A 15,184-nucleotide genomic window follows, 5' to 3' on the forward strand; every position below is an offset into this window, starting at 1 on the left:
TATAACAAAAAAAAAAAAACAAAATTTATAAGTTTTTAGGAATGTTCGATAACCATTTATTAGCTTTTTAATGGTAGATTTTTGAAGATTTGGCATCCGTAGTGTTTAAAGTTACGTATTGTCCCTCAGAGTATGTGGGAATTTATCAACGCTGAAGACCAAATTACTGGGTATATGAACGTCTGCTACTTATGGGCCTAAGACATGTTCAAGTCGTTTCATTAATGATTTTGTTTTTGTATACTTTTTTTGGTAGCTTCTTCTGAAGTGATGAACCCTAATATTTAAAATTAACTGTAATCGCTTAAGTTGCGAAGTTCACTACAAAGACTTAATGTTTAATTAACTTTCATATGTAAGACATTTAAAAAAAAACAGTGTGGTTAGAATAATTAAGTTTCATGCGGAAAGGCTTCTCGAAGCTTCAACACACTTTCTCACTAAATTTATCTGACCTCTAATGTGGTCGCAATAATCTTGATTGAGTATTGTTTAACAAGCAATAATTAATTTGAACGCAAGCTCTATAACATAAGTAAGCATAATCCTCTTGGTGATAATCATTTATACCCTGATTAGGGTATATTAAGTTTGCTACGAAGTTTGTAGCACCCAGAAGGTAGCGCCGAAGACCCAAATATAATATATAAATCATCAACGTGATGAGCTAAGTTGTTTAAGCCATGTCCGTCTGTTTGTATTTACGCAAACTAATTCGTCGGTTTTTGAGATTTCGATCTGGAATTTTGCACATTTCCTTTTCTCCCCAAGAAGCTGCTCATTTGTCGGAAACGTCGTAAACAAATAAAGGATTATATCCATCATAAGTGAATATAACTAAAATTACAAAAAAAAATACACAAGATTATTTCCCCTATTTTTCGTCTTATAAATCAGTTTATACTTTTTTAGCCATTACTGTCATACAATAGTCTTGGATAAAAAATAAATTTAACTACTTAGCAAATATATGAACCAAATAGTGGGAAATGAAGCGTATTAGCCAAGACACCAACCGTTGTGAAATACAGGCACACATTGTTGATTATATTGGGTATTTTGAACTAAGGATACGGTAAAAATAAATTCTTTGGGAATAAAGATATGGGGATGATATTTAATGTACTTGGAAATCAAGGCGTAATTGCAATAATAATGGGTCCCCCGGATAGTTCCACTAGTCATGTGAGGTCAGCAGAGAATGTTGAATATATAATGTACATATATAATAAATAATTTAATGAATATCATACTAAACGTTCTCTAAAATGTAAATTGGAGATTTAAAGAGTTTGAGATATTTGATTTACAGGCTTTTCGAAAGACCATGTATTGCAATAAAATTTCAAAATGAGGAGGAATAAATTTGGAAAAACAAAATATATATATATCTTTATTATTGTTTATCTGATTGGATGACTTTTAAACTTCGCTTTTATGGAAACAATTGCTGGTGTTACGGTATACTAGAAAACCAGCGATCTATACAATGCCAGACCAGCCGTTCACTCGTGACGCTCCCGGATGTTTTTCCAGATTGCTTCAGGTAAAAGGCTCTGCACCTACTACAGTAACAGCTACAACGATATTTAAAAATTATGAAATCCTTATTTTACACTCCCTGTATTGAGCACAAACGCTAAGCCTGTCAGAGTTCGAAAATTTGCTTTGGAGCTATGCGGAGCATATCTTTTTTGAAAACTGCAATATTATTTGAGTATTTGTGAATAATTTTTATATATTTGGAACCTCTGTACAACAAGGATGGATTTGAAAGAAAGTGAAATACGGCACTCTTCCCTGGAATGCTCTTAATAAGCTACTGAAGAAGAAGACCACTTCACTTTCTCTAATTGTAGATCCCAATACAAATGATCAGGGCAACGCTTGGATTACAACGTAGGTTCGGAATTACTTATAAGACTGCCAATTTAGAAATGGAAAATTGTCTTATTGAATTTCAGTAATCAAGCTTAGGACGCATCTTCCGAGTCATTCACGTTGCATTTGAGCCTAAAAAATTTGAAACTTTACAACCATACTCTGAGTAGTCGATTTCTGAGTGTTTTATAAAACTAAAATTAATATTTTTAGTTTAATGAAAACACTGTATAGCATTATACAAAATTTATTAAGGAGTTTGCGATATTTGGAAGTTAAACCCGCTCAAAGGGTATCCTTAAATGTAACCCCACTTCCGCCCATATTTAAGTAACAGTACAGTTTTAACTTATACAATTAAATTACAAAAGTAACGAGTTAATTGCAGCATTGTGAAGCTTTTCGCCAATATCTCAACCAAATTGTCCTTTGTATTGTCCTTCAAAGGACACCCGATTGAAATAATGCAAGCATTGTATGACAATGATTGATTTTAATCTACATGTATATAGACGTGCATCAAATACATACATAAATATTATGGTCACTTGTGCAACATGCAACAAAAGACAGCCGTTATATGCTTGCTACAAACAATTATATTAAAAGAAAATTGGTTGCATTTTACGAATTGGCCTCTCAACTGCAGCAGCTCACTTCACTTTGCTGCTCATTGTAATGATCGCAGATGCATCTCAATAAACTTTTACAGCAACAATGACTAAAAGAATGAGTTGACGAATATTTACAAGTCGTTAACAGTTACTTGTTGTTGTTGTTATTGTTGCAGCAAACTGCAGCAAGTTGCATTGACGGCAATAAAATGCACTTTTTGTCTGTTGCATTAAGAAAGAGTAATTTGAATACTTAAAACGAACTAAATAAAGAACGTTTTTGTTTAAATACTAAGGCTAATCAAAGGAGTAGATACCTCTATGCAAGTATCATAGTTTTCTTGTTATATACTAATGTTTCATTATTAATTTTTTTATATATATTTTTTTTTATTTTATAGCATTAAAAATGTTTGTGTATATGCCTGAACGATATCTCAAGAATATTCAAAGATTTGGCGCCAACTTTGAATGCAGAAATGGTAAGTCTCTTAAAGTTTTTATAATTTTTGGTATAAAATCTTATATAGGTGCAATATTTAGATGAATATTTTGATTTGAAATGAAAATTTGTTAGCACATTAAAGCTCTAATATCTAAAGAGGCTAAAACCACTAGGGCTTTACCCTTTAAATTTTTTTGTCTGCCTTTGACTTATTGCTACGGATTAAGAATTTTTATTCCCCCAACTATTTTAAATTCTGTTATACATATCGGTACTCATATGGTATTTTCCAAGTTTTTCTTTCTACATTTAACTAGCTGTTTTGTTATTACTCCTCTCTTAGAAATCGTTTTCTCACAATTTCCTACTCAGTATAAACCTGTCCGTGAGATTCAAAATCGTGGTTCTGCTTTCAGCAAAGAACATTTGATATATTGCTTAAAAAATGCTACCGAAATATATTTTTAGAATATTCTTTCTTCCAAGAATCTAGTGATTATTTAAACTAGGTATATAATCTTCAGAATTGGAAACATTCTTATCCATTCCTTCTTGCTTATTTACTTATTACGGATGTATATAATTATTGGCTATGTCCGGATTGTGTGATCTTTGAATAGTTGTGCAATAATTTTTCGATATCGATACTTTTTCTGCCTTTCTGCATCACCAAGTATTTTTAAATCATTTTTAAATATTTAATTTTTTATAAAAAAAACTCGTTTCACTTAATCAACCCAGTTACCATTGAGGGCGATATACCGCTTATAGCGATTTTCCAACTTTTCGATACAATTTTTGAAAATGATTTGTCCTTTGCTAGGCGTGAATCTCGTCGATTTCTTCTTCTTTTAGTTCCTAGCTAAATATCTTTACAGAGAGTATTCTATTAAGGTTTGTGGCGATTATTCCACTAATTAGTCCTTCAAAATAACAAACAACGCTATATAGTGTTATCTTCCTAATATTTTGAAATATATTCGCTATAACTTTCCCAGCTAATCGTTTCGACTTTCCACGCTTTGGTTTTTGCTCATCGCGTGCAGTCCACTTGTATGACTTCTAAGGGATTCTCAAGTGAAATAATGTATCCAAGTTTCAACCATAGAATTTTTACGTAAAAGCTTGGCTTTTTACGGCTAATTCCTTGATCTTGCTATTTCATCTTGCATTCACTTGCTACAGAGCTTTCGCATACACAATTATTTGATATAATAAATCCAATACGCTTCTTTGATAATAGTATTCGAGATTCCAAAAATGTTGTGGATTTTTTTTTTGATGCATCAGTAACTCTCTGTTGTAGACGTCCGCTTGATTTTTTGTCTACAGTGCTCACATTACTTATATAAAAATCTGCAAATCACTAATTAATTGTTGGTTCATCTTTCGTAGAGCTCAGATAAGAATAATGTTTAAAATTTTGGATATAACAGCATTCCGTTGATAATAGGGCTTTTATTAACATTCAAAACCAAATTTCATAGTTTTTTTTCCAAAATACCACAATTTGCATCGGAAAAATGCTTTTTTATGAACCAATTGTTCGACTGTTGCGTTATTTATACTCGTGTCTTTAAAAATAATGTACATATAACTACAAAAAATTGTATTTTTAATAGCGTCATTTTAATGAAGCGATCCGAACTTTTAGGCACGACCGCTAACCAAGAATATTGACCGCTTGGCGTATCGTAGATTTTAAATTCGTTCGTTCTAAATTTTAAATTCAGAAAGTTTTTCTGATACAATAATGCATTCTAAAAATGTATTTTTAACAAAAATTATTGAAAATTTTTTTTTTTGACTAATGATTTTTTTTTTAATTGTTGAAAAAATTTTTGTTTTTAAATTATTTTTAAAACATTTTTTTAAAATTATTTTTAAAATTTATTTCTAAAAAAGTTACTGAAAAAATTACTGAAACAAAAAAATTAGTTTAAAAAATTATTTATTTTTAAATTATTCAACCAATCAGTGGTGATGGGTTCTACTAAAATCGTAAATGCATCTAGTCACATCAATAGTTTTGTCCAGTAGTGTTTTTAGTGTATAACAACAATTTTCTAATTCAAATTCCAAATTTCATCAATAATTAAATTGCAATATTACAAAAGATTCCTCTAAATACTGCGAATTAGAATCCGGATTCATAAAGAGCATGATATAAATTCAAGGTCATACATACCTAAATGCACGTAAACACATACACACATAAGTGCCCTCATAACGATGTGTCTAAAAAAATTATGAATGCAAAATTTCACAATCGTTATTTGACAACCGAATTTTCACCTGCACAAATGGTGCGATCTCAAATTACGAACACGGATTCACGATTACATTCATACACATGCACATATATACTTGCCTTTACTGAAGCATAACTATTTCTTTCACACAGTTGAAATTAATTGAAATTCAAATATTTGCACAAAAGCTTTCACACATCAAAAGTCAACCGCATAATATTTTAGGAATACATACATACCTATGTATATATAAACCTTTTGAAAACACAAACATTTATACATTTACCTATACATATGCAAATACTAGCGCGTCGGAATAATTCGTAATGTGGTCTTTGGTATTTGGAGCATTTTGTTTTGCACTTTGCCTAGCACCTCACTTTTCGTGCTGTGTTCACAGAATGCACAACAATGACAACAACAATAACTGAGTACAGATGGCAGCGATGGGTCGAACGCGTAGGGTCAAAGGACGACAGTTGAAATTTCTTTGCCAAATTATGCGATAAACATGTTTACCCAAGCATTGAGCTCTTCCATTAGCAAGGCAAGGCAGGCGATGAGTAAAACAATAGGTAACAACAACAATAGCAACAATAACAATAAAATATTCAACGGATTGACGATTTGTTAGGTACCACTGCTGGCCTTCAAAACAATACGACAAGACGAAATATATATTCGGCCACGACGTTCAGCGCCTTTGACTTCTGCTCGATGCTAAGACGGTACAGTGTGTGGGTTAGATGGCTGGCCAACTATTCTGAGCCAACTGGTCTGAGCAAAAGTCTTCGTTTCACTCGATTCGCCAGCTTTTTGTGATAATTTTTTATTTCTTCGAACTTCAATGTTTTTACTGTCGTCTCTTCTTCTTATATTTAAAGCACCGAAAAACTGCTGGACTGGGACTAAATAAAGGACAATGCAAAGCATGAAAACAGTTAAGTTTCGTTTTTTATTTGTTTTGGTGCCAAAAGTAAAGTTCTTCAAGTGTATTTTGTTTGTGTAATTGAGCAGGTAAAATTTGTTGAATGTTTATTTAACACTTGACTGAATGAATTCTCAGTTGGCGATTTTATTTTGTTGCGCTCTGAGGATTGGAACAGCTCGTGTATTATTGAGAATAGAAGCTACTTGTTTTTTGTTTGAGTTTTAAGATTGCAGATCGCTGTGCGATGAAGAATAAGTGTGAGAAACTTTGTGTAGAGGTGTTTTCGGCAGTCGTAAAAGACTGCTGTGTCTTGAGTAAAGTAATTTCTCAGTTTCTTGCGGTGGGTGACTTTGTTATCCAAAGTGACTGAAAAGTCGTTAAAATGTGAGAGAATTTATGTTTTTTGCCCCACAGCGCACCCTATGGCTATATTTGATATATAAAGTATAGTGTAAAGAAATACAATATTTTTGCATTAAATTGAAGGTTTTATTTAGCATATTAAGAAGGATCCGATACATGTCAAATATACACCGTTTTGTCCGACATCTTGTTGCTATTTCGAAGATGATTTCATAATGCCACTCTCATTAAAAACCCACGTCCATATTGGCTAAAAAAACTGGCACATTCGATTTGCACAAACTTTTCTTGAGGCGAATTTTTCATAAGCAAAATCAGACGCCATCGACAGAAACAGGTAGTAATTATTTGAAGGCAGATTCGGACTTTAGCTGGACGCGTAAGAACATCCCAACTAAGCTCCCGAAGCTTTCGGCTAGTCACTATCGATGTGCGTGGCTTGGCGTTGCCCGGATAGAACATAATTGCTCATCTATTGACTAAAGCTTCACATAATTTAATCGCTGACTGTATAGGTCCAAATTAAGAGTTAGGCCGTGAATGAGCAGCTCATAGTAGATAATTCGCTGTCGATCCCACCAGCAAACCCTTCCTTCCAGTCAGCCCACGACCGTTTTCGCTTGACTTTATAATAAGTGCCTCACTTTTCATCAACAGTTACCACACGGTCAGAAAGGGATATATTTCATTGCGATTCAATAGCGCTTCGCAGTGAAAATTCGGTCCATGAGGAGTTCAATAAATTTGTGGCAGGCTCTAGGTGTTTTGTCGACGGTCTTTTTGATCCACTACTAGGAGTTCTGCGCAACACAACGTACAAGCGCCTATAGCAGTCCAAGTGGATTATTCGTGGCCTCACAAGTAATCAGCCTATTTAACTAACCTAACCTAATCACTTACCCTCGCACTTAATTTATAACCTTCCAAATAAAAGGGACACAAAGGAGTCTTTAGAAATCTTCGAATTTATTTGAAGAACGGGAGTTTCGACGATTCGAGATCCCGGAAAAAAGAGGCTCCTCTACTTCTAGGGCAGTCCATTTTGATCGTTAGGTGGTGTGTAGTATCCTGTGTGTATTGGTGTGTGGTGTACGCGTATGTTTTGTGTGCATTAGTATGTGGTGTTCTTGTGAGTGGATGGCGTTGTTGTGGTGTATTGGAGAGTTCCGTGTGTGCGTTGAGGGGCGGCGTAACTTATCTAGCCACTGAGTTAAGAAATAACAAAAACAAAAGTGTTAGTACAATATCGTATCTTTCTAACACCGTAAAAGTAACCCGATCGCACCTATATACCACGAGATACAGATCACTAAAGCCATTTATTGGAACAATAACGGATTCCGTGAAATTTTTTGAGTCCAATAAATAATGGTTGCCTTTCTAGCTTCTCCAACATTACAATCACCCATCGAAGTAAACGTGCTTTAACACATTTTTGTAGTAGTAGAAATACGAAGTCACTTACAAACATACGTTTTTGTTAGTTTTCATTTTTGGTAGAACTAAATATTTACATAATTGTAACCCGATACTTAATTCTTGGAATAGAAACAAATGTGTCTTTAGGTCTACTTCACCAGAACGCATTACTGCTAATTGAGATAGCTGGACAGATGTCATTTAAGCTCCGAGGTGTTTAAGTTTAATAAATAATTATACTAACATTAGGAAATTGTTTGTTGTGGGAGAAATTTAGTTTGTATTTGCTCAACAAAATCTAGTCTGGCTTTAGTAGAAGTATCAACTTGAATTTTTGTACGTATGTACCAACTACATGTAGGTATACATAGATAGAACTGTTTCAGAATATATAAACGTGAGAAATGTATGTTACCCAATACCGTTGTTCACGAGCCAAGTACCTTAATAATGTCATGTTCTTTTGAGCTTTAAATGACAACCATATGTCTATTATATATGCCTAATTTACATACATAACTACATTGTATTCACCTATAATCAGCATAAGTAACATTTAGTGGAGTGCGTCTCGGCTAAGCGCTCTGTATCCAGACTAATCACGAAGTAATAAGTTACAGTTCTTTATAAAATATGTATGATATATAAGTTATATATGCCATACTCGTATATAACTGAAATGCCTAATATGGATTTCTCAGGTTTTCATAGTCTTATTTATACAACAGCTCTTGGTAAAATTGCTATAGGGAAAGATATATATTTTTTGCATGAAATTGTTAATTGAATTTGATCTGGACTGACAAAAATAAACTCAAATACTTGTGTTCGTTATAAAGAAGACTCCCTAAAACACAACTCCAATGGAAACAAAAATTGCAAACAAAAGCGTTGTTCAATTTTTTTTTCATGGCGAAAATCGCAAGACAAACTTTTTGCGTTGTAAACAAAAATCTCCCCAACACACACTAATTGACATATGGAGATCAAAATTCACATTGATTGATTGTACTAATCTGGAAATTTTTTTTATCGCGCGCAGTTAAATCTACCAAATCCGGGTCAAATTTGATTAGATGGTAGGTTCTACTAAATTTCGGATTACACTATCATGACAAACTGTAGGATAAGCTCTATCAAACATTTAATGGAGGTCTTTTAAAAAGTAATCGAAAAAACTGTAAATATCTTTCAAGTTCTCAATCATCCCTTTCACTGGCTTAACATCCCAAGGCCAGTATTTACTCCAAAATAACTAGTTCTATGTAAGTTTTCACACAATCCATATGTAACACACAATCCATATGTAATTGTAGATATGTATGCTTGACGTTTATATGCATTGAATGTACATTGTCTTACCCGACACTATGTAAGTAAATCTGTAACTGTGTTCCCCTGTACCCAAGCATGACGTTTCAATGGTTGAGTGCGACATTTCATAAATTTAATATCCAAAATGTAATTTGGCCAGCTGATGTCCTCTTGTTCTTACTTTGTTGACACCCACACTAACACACACTATGTACACTCACACACCTTTCACTTTCTATGCCTTTCGCCCCTTGAACTTGCTCGTAGTCTCCACATGTTGTAATGATCTTTTTCTTTGTATTTACTGACACCGTAAAATGCCAAAATCTGTAACAACACAGGAAGGAGGGACATTGTTGACACTCAACTGTGTATGTGTGAGTTTGTGTCTGCTTGAGTGTGGCCGAGTGAATTTTACATTTTGTATACTAATCTGCTTGGTTGTGCTTGCTTGGCAACCGCCCACTCTGTATGCTAGTTAAGCACTTAAATGCGACAGCATATTCTAGATTTGCGAATGAATATTAAATAGCTTCGACACACATCCACACATACCTATCATTCCTAGTTGTTTGAAGCACATCAACTGACTTTGCAGAAAACTTTTAATATTTTTGATAGCTTAGCAAAAAATTGCATAACTAAAAGCTGCTTGGTCGAGCAATTAACTTTGAATTTTATTTTGTTAAAAAATTTATTTTAATATTTTCAACGCTTGAATAGCTCAGAAACAAAAGTGTTTAGCAAAGTTTTAACATTTTTGAAATTTCTGAAGTAAATCAAAAGAGTTTAAGTTTAAAAAAAAGTTACACTTGCAGTACAGAGTAGTGTTTGCTCCTTTCACTTGGGTATAATACCAGAAAATATATTGATGATTTCAATAATTCAGTTTCAAAAACAAATTTTTACGTTACGAGTTAGGTTAGTTTCGAATTTTTGGATCTCGGTTTAATTCAGTTAGCAGTTTCCTAGAATCATCCATACCCTTAGAAGCGCTCTTGAAAAAGTGCTTCAATAGATTGACCTAGTAGCCGGCATTTTGTATCGAAATATGAATGCTAATTTGTTGATATGTATATGTAATACCGCCTGAAAGAGCAAAATTCTATTAATTTTTCCATAATTCCAAAATTTAGATATTTATAAATTCTCTAGACTGGTTTAACTCCAGAGAAATTTATTGGATAACCATAAAAATTTTGATTTAAAAACTAGGTGTCCATAAAATAGTTATCACCTATTTGAATTAACGGAATTAATGAAAAGGAAAGAAACAATGTGTTTTTTTAGGTGGTAAACTTTTATTTCTAAATCTGATTTTAAAACTTTGACTAGGAACATCTAGGTAAATATTGACTCTTCAAATTTTTAGCTCGCTAGCGTCATCTTATTTAGTTTTACTTGTACTTCAAAAAGTTTCAAATTATACTTTCTTCAAAAACTTAGTGGGTTAAATTCTGTTAATTTATTCTTCACTTAATATAATTATATGCAACGGGTGTTTTTTTTTGGACATGTAGTTTTCAGCTAGGCAATATTTTTTTCGTGGTAGTCTTTTTGACAGCTATTACTTAATTTATACTTAGTTTGGTTTCCTAGTCAGAATCTTGATTTGTTGATTTAAAAAATCGAATTCGTGCAAGAATTGAGGCGCGACGCACGTTTGGTGAATGGACCCAAAACGAGACTGCCACTGATTCCGATTTTCACAAGAAAATTTTGTACAGCGATGAAGCTCATTTTTGGTTGAATGGGTACGTTAATAAATGAAATTGTGTCATTTGGAGTTTGATATGCTTTATAAGTAGAGGGAATCGTTTTTTCATATATCTTCAAAAATAAAGCCGGTCATAATATTACAGCAAATGGACAACACTATACAGCCATGATTAATGACATTTTCGACGACGCTACATGCCATACAGCCAATGAAACTTTAAATTTATTGATTGCCTCCAAGATAATGCGATTTAACACCGCTGAATTATTTTTTTTGGAGTTATGAAAAAAGTAGTCGACAATTGGGCCTCTTGGCTAGAATTTGTTAGAGCCAGAAGTGGCAGTCACTTGTTCCAACTAATTTTTAAAACACAATGGCAAATCATATCTTCATAAAACTAAATTTTTGGCCATAACATCAAATTATATGCGTTTTATTTCTGCTTGAAAACTACGTGATTAAAAGAACACCTTTTACTTGCAGAAATAAGATACAACGAATAATTTCAACTAATTTATAACTAATAATCCTTATCCCTAATTCTTTTTCGTATCACTTTTATTCATAGTTTCAAGAAAGAAGTGTATAGTAGTGTATTAAAATTATCTCTGGTGATATTTTATTACTTATTCTCTGAAGTTACTTTGTTTTTTAGTAAAAGGTACATTTATAGTACGTAACACCTAAAGGTATGCTACACTTTTAACACTTCGTTTAGAATAAGCATATGCAATAATAAAAACTTGTGCAGCGCAATTATTTCTGCAGGGCAATTTTGTTAGCTGGTATTTTTGCAAAACTGTAAATTAAAATTTAGTGCACCGTTCATTTACAAGTGTTTGCTTTTATTGAAAGGGTAAATAGTGCAATAAAAATGTGAAAAGTTTATTTTAAATGTAATTTCTTTTAGAAAAGTGAATAATTGAATATGATTAAATCCATTGAAATGTGTGTAAGTGATTTTTAATATTTTTAGTTATTACTGCCAAGTAAAGCAGCGGAACTTCGAACACCCGCAATTAAAATAAAAATATGTTCAAAAGAAAGAAATGATATAAACAATTTAATATTTAATTTTACTTTATGCATGTTAATCTATAAATAACATCACTGCTACCCGATCTTTTGTCTGTGTTAGATTATTTACGTCGATCGTTAGGATTGATTATACAATGTTCATACGTGAGCAGCATACATGACAAATTCCGCGTTTGGTTTCATCTATAAGTCATTCATATGTATCTTCTACCATATCTGAAATCGTTGAATCTATTGCTCTCCCACTCTTCTACCTAATATATGAAATAAATACCCCATCGGTGAACAGATAGATTTTTTCATCAGTACTGTCATATCTGTACTTTAGGAGGGCACTTAGCATATGCTCAAATCGAGCAGCATATCTTTATTTCTTGGCGTTGAGAAGTGCCGACTGTATATTTACTTAATTCTGGTATAGCCAGTGTTGTACCTAAAGTACTCGCATATTTTCAATTCCTCGGAAAATTCGAAAAAATTCAAACTCATTGTGCTTCCAACTAAGAGGGTATCAAAGTCACTGGATATGCTAACATTTCTAAGTTTCTAAGTTAATTTTTCAACGTTTCATTATCGTCACTCTTAATGTGAGCCGTTCATACTGCCAAATATATTATAATTTTATGATATGCCATATGTTTAAAAATCTGCTGTGTTCCTCTAACATCTTTGAAGGATCAGAACGGGCTTCATCGGCAGCGTATTGAAACTCAACCTTTTTTTTTACTTTTTTCCTTACATACATATGTATGTGGCTAGGTACTCCGAATAACTTTACTGACTCTGGCGCTACCACTATTTTGATTTCTCTTGAGGCTTCCTTGATGCCGCGGATGGCTTTTTTATGTTGTTACGCTATTCACAAGCGACAGATTAGTGTTGGTTAAAGCAGAAAACGACTTGGTGCTTGCTACACCTTTCGACAATAAACGCGTAGATTTCTCTAACCGTCCTTTCTGTAACTGAATCTGTTAGAGAAAGAACATATTGTTATTACCAAATATTACTTTTTCCCCGTCGCATTACTAATTCACATAGCCTCCGTTCTGAGACTAGGCCTAGTATAATGCCATAAGCGTACCTAAAACTTTGAACCGTCTGTCGTACTGCTAATGCACTATTCGAGATCCTACAAGTAGACTCAACTTTGTGGCAATGTCATTTCTAAAGGAGATGGAAATTCTAAAGCACCAGTTCTCTGGTGAAGATTTCGAAACCTTTTCGATGTGTTCTCGCAAGCTTAGTTTTTATTAATAACATGTTCTTGTATCCGAGAACCGTGATTCATCCGCAGCGGATTGGCCTAAGGATTTTTTTCACTATTCTACCAATTAAAAAATGTTTTACAACCCCAAAGTCAACAACAAACAAAATTAAAATCGATTTTGTGAAAATCCTTAAAATAAGCAATTGAAATGTTCGCTTTACAAAGAAGTTATTTTAGTAAAATATAAAGGGTTTCGTTTCCAGCTTGGCTTATAAAAAATGAATAATGTATTAAAATTGACAATTGACATAAGTTCATCATTACTATACAAATTTAATTCTTTAAAGTGATACCACCTTTAATTCAAACAAGAAAAAAAAATTGTGGCAAGAAACGATAACTGCAAGCTGATTAGGTATAAGAATGCTTACAACTCAAAATTTGTTTTGAAAAGTGTTGCCACCTGTTTAGTTAAAATTAACTAAATATAGGTATAATCGAATAATTGTAGTAATGAGGTTTAAAATGGTTCCTAGGTTCTTAGAAAATAAAATGTTGAACAGGGTTGCCACCTGTTTAGTTGAAATAAATTAAAACTAGATATAAACGAATAATTGTAATATGGGTATCATATTAATGGGATTTAAAAAGATTCATAGGCTTATAGAAAATAAAATCGTTAGCTGGGTTGCCATCTGTTTATAAATTTTAGAAAAATGTAATAGTGAGAATATAAACAAAGAATTATAATATGGGTATAAAACTGAATTGGATTAAAAGTGTTTACAGATGAAAACATTTACGGAACTGAGTTGCCATCTGTTCGAAATTTTTAATATAATAATTATTTTTTTTATGAAGTAGTACGCGAATAAAATTAAACAAGTATTAAAAAAAGTTAACGTCAGCGATTTTTTAGGATAGCTTGCCACATGTTTTATAATTTTAAACCAGAAATCTTAAAGATATATAAAGCCTACATATTCATTTTAGTACTGATGGCTGTTTAGAAAGCTTACAGTTGAAAATATTATATGGGATATTTTGAATTATAATTTTATTTTGTAATAAACAAATTTGGTAACTCTGTTTCGAAATAGCATAACTTTGGTGAATTACTGCCACTTGTCTAAAAATTATACAATCATTATTATTACAAAATTTTCTTAACCAAAATTTTCAAAATGGTCTCGAACTTTTTTCCTTTGGTAATACATAAAGTTGATAACCCAGTTTCGGAATTTCGTTCTCCTAAATGCTTCCACGTGTATCTTATGCGCTTCTCTGTGTTCTTAACACTTGAAAATAGTGTGCTTTGACAAAAAACGCTCACCACACAGCCGGCTGGACAGGCGAACTGGCAATATTTACGCTTTAATTTGTGCCACAAAAGACCGCAGAGTCAGCACAAATCTTGTAAGCGTTGAGCAAAGCTGCAACTATGTGAAGGCACACACACATATGTATATAGAGGCTCTTGGTTAGTTGCCACATAAAGCCTTTTTCAGCAAACAATCATAAAACCTTTAAAAAAATTACGCAATCCGTTGTGTTGCCGTAAAATCTGTCCCAACTGTTTGTTGTTGTGCTTAAAAGCACATCAACCAAAACACCAACGAAAGCAACAACAAAATTTTTGAGTTTGCGTGCAGCCGCATGCTTTTTGCTTAAACTTTGCCGGTTTCTCAGCAGCACCGACTGTGTATCGCCATTTTTTAAACCTTTAACGAGTTTCAATTTTTACCCGCCGCCCAGGAGGGGACCAGCCCCCATTACATGTGCAAAAACAAATTGACCGCAAAAGCGCAAACAAGTGTCGAAAATGTGTCGGTGTGTTGCGCGTATGTGTGTGTGTGTGTGTCTGAGCATTTTAGGCATTCGCAACGGTAACCTGCTGCTTTGTAGTTGTTGTTGTTGTTGTGGTACGGTAGTGAAAGTGGAAAGTTCGCCTGTGTTTGCACTTTAAATAAAATAAAATAGATTTACTCAGCCAACAGGCC

General features: G+C 33.1%; 1 protein-coding gene across 1 annotated transcript in view; it reads left to right on the forward strand.

Annotated features, from left to right (window-relative positions):
- The window catches only part of NKAIN (Sodium/potassium-transporting ATPase subunit beta-1-interacting protein), a 205,763-nt gene that overhangs the window by 146,484 nt on the left and 44,095 nt on the right, over positions 1 to 15,184 (forward strand). The window contains exon 7 of the mRNA XM_070108275.1: positions 2,897 to 2,977. Within this exon, the coding sequence (XP_069964376.1) occupies positions 2,897 to 2,977 (81 nt within the window). The remainder of the gene's footprint in view (positions 1 to 2,896; positions 2,978 to 15,184) is intronic.

This window comes from Bactrocera oleae, chromosome 4 (genome assembly GCF_042242935.1).
Source record: "Bactrocera oleae isolate idBacOlea1 chromosome 4, idBacOlea1, whole genome shotgun sequence".
Lineage (NCBI taxonomy): Eukaryota > Metazoa > Arthropoda > Insecta > Diptera > Tephritidae > Bactrocera > Bactrocera oleae.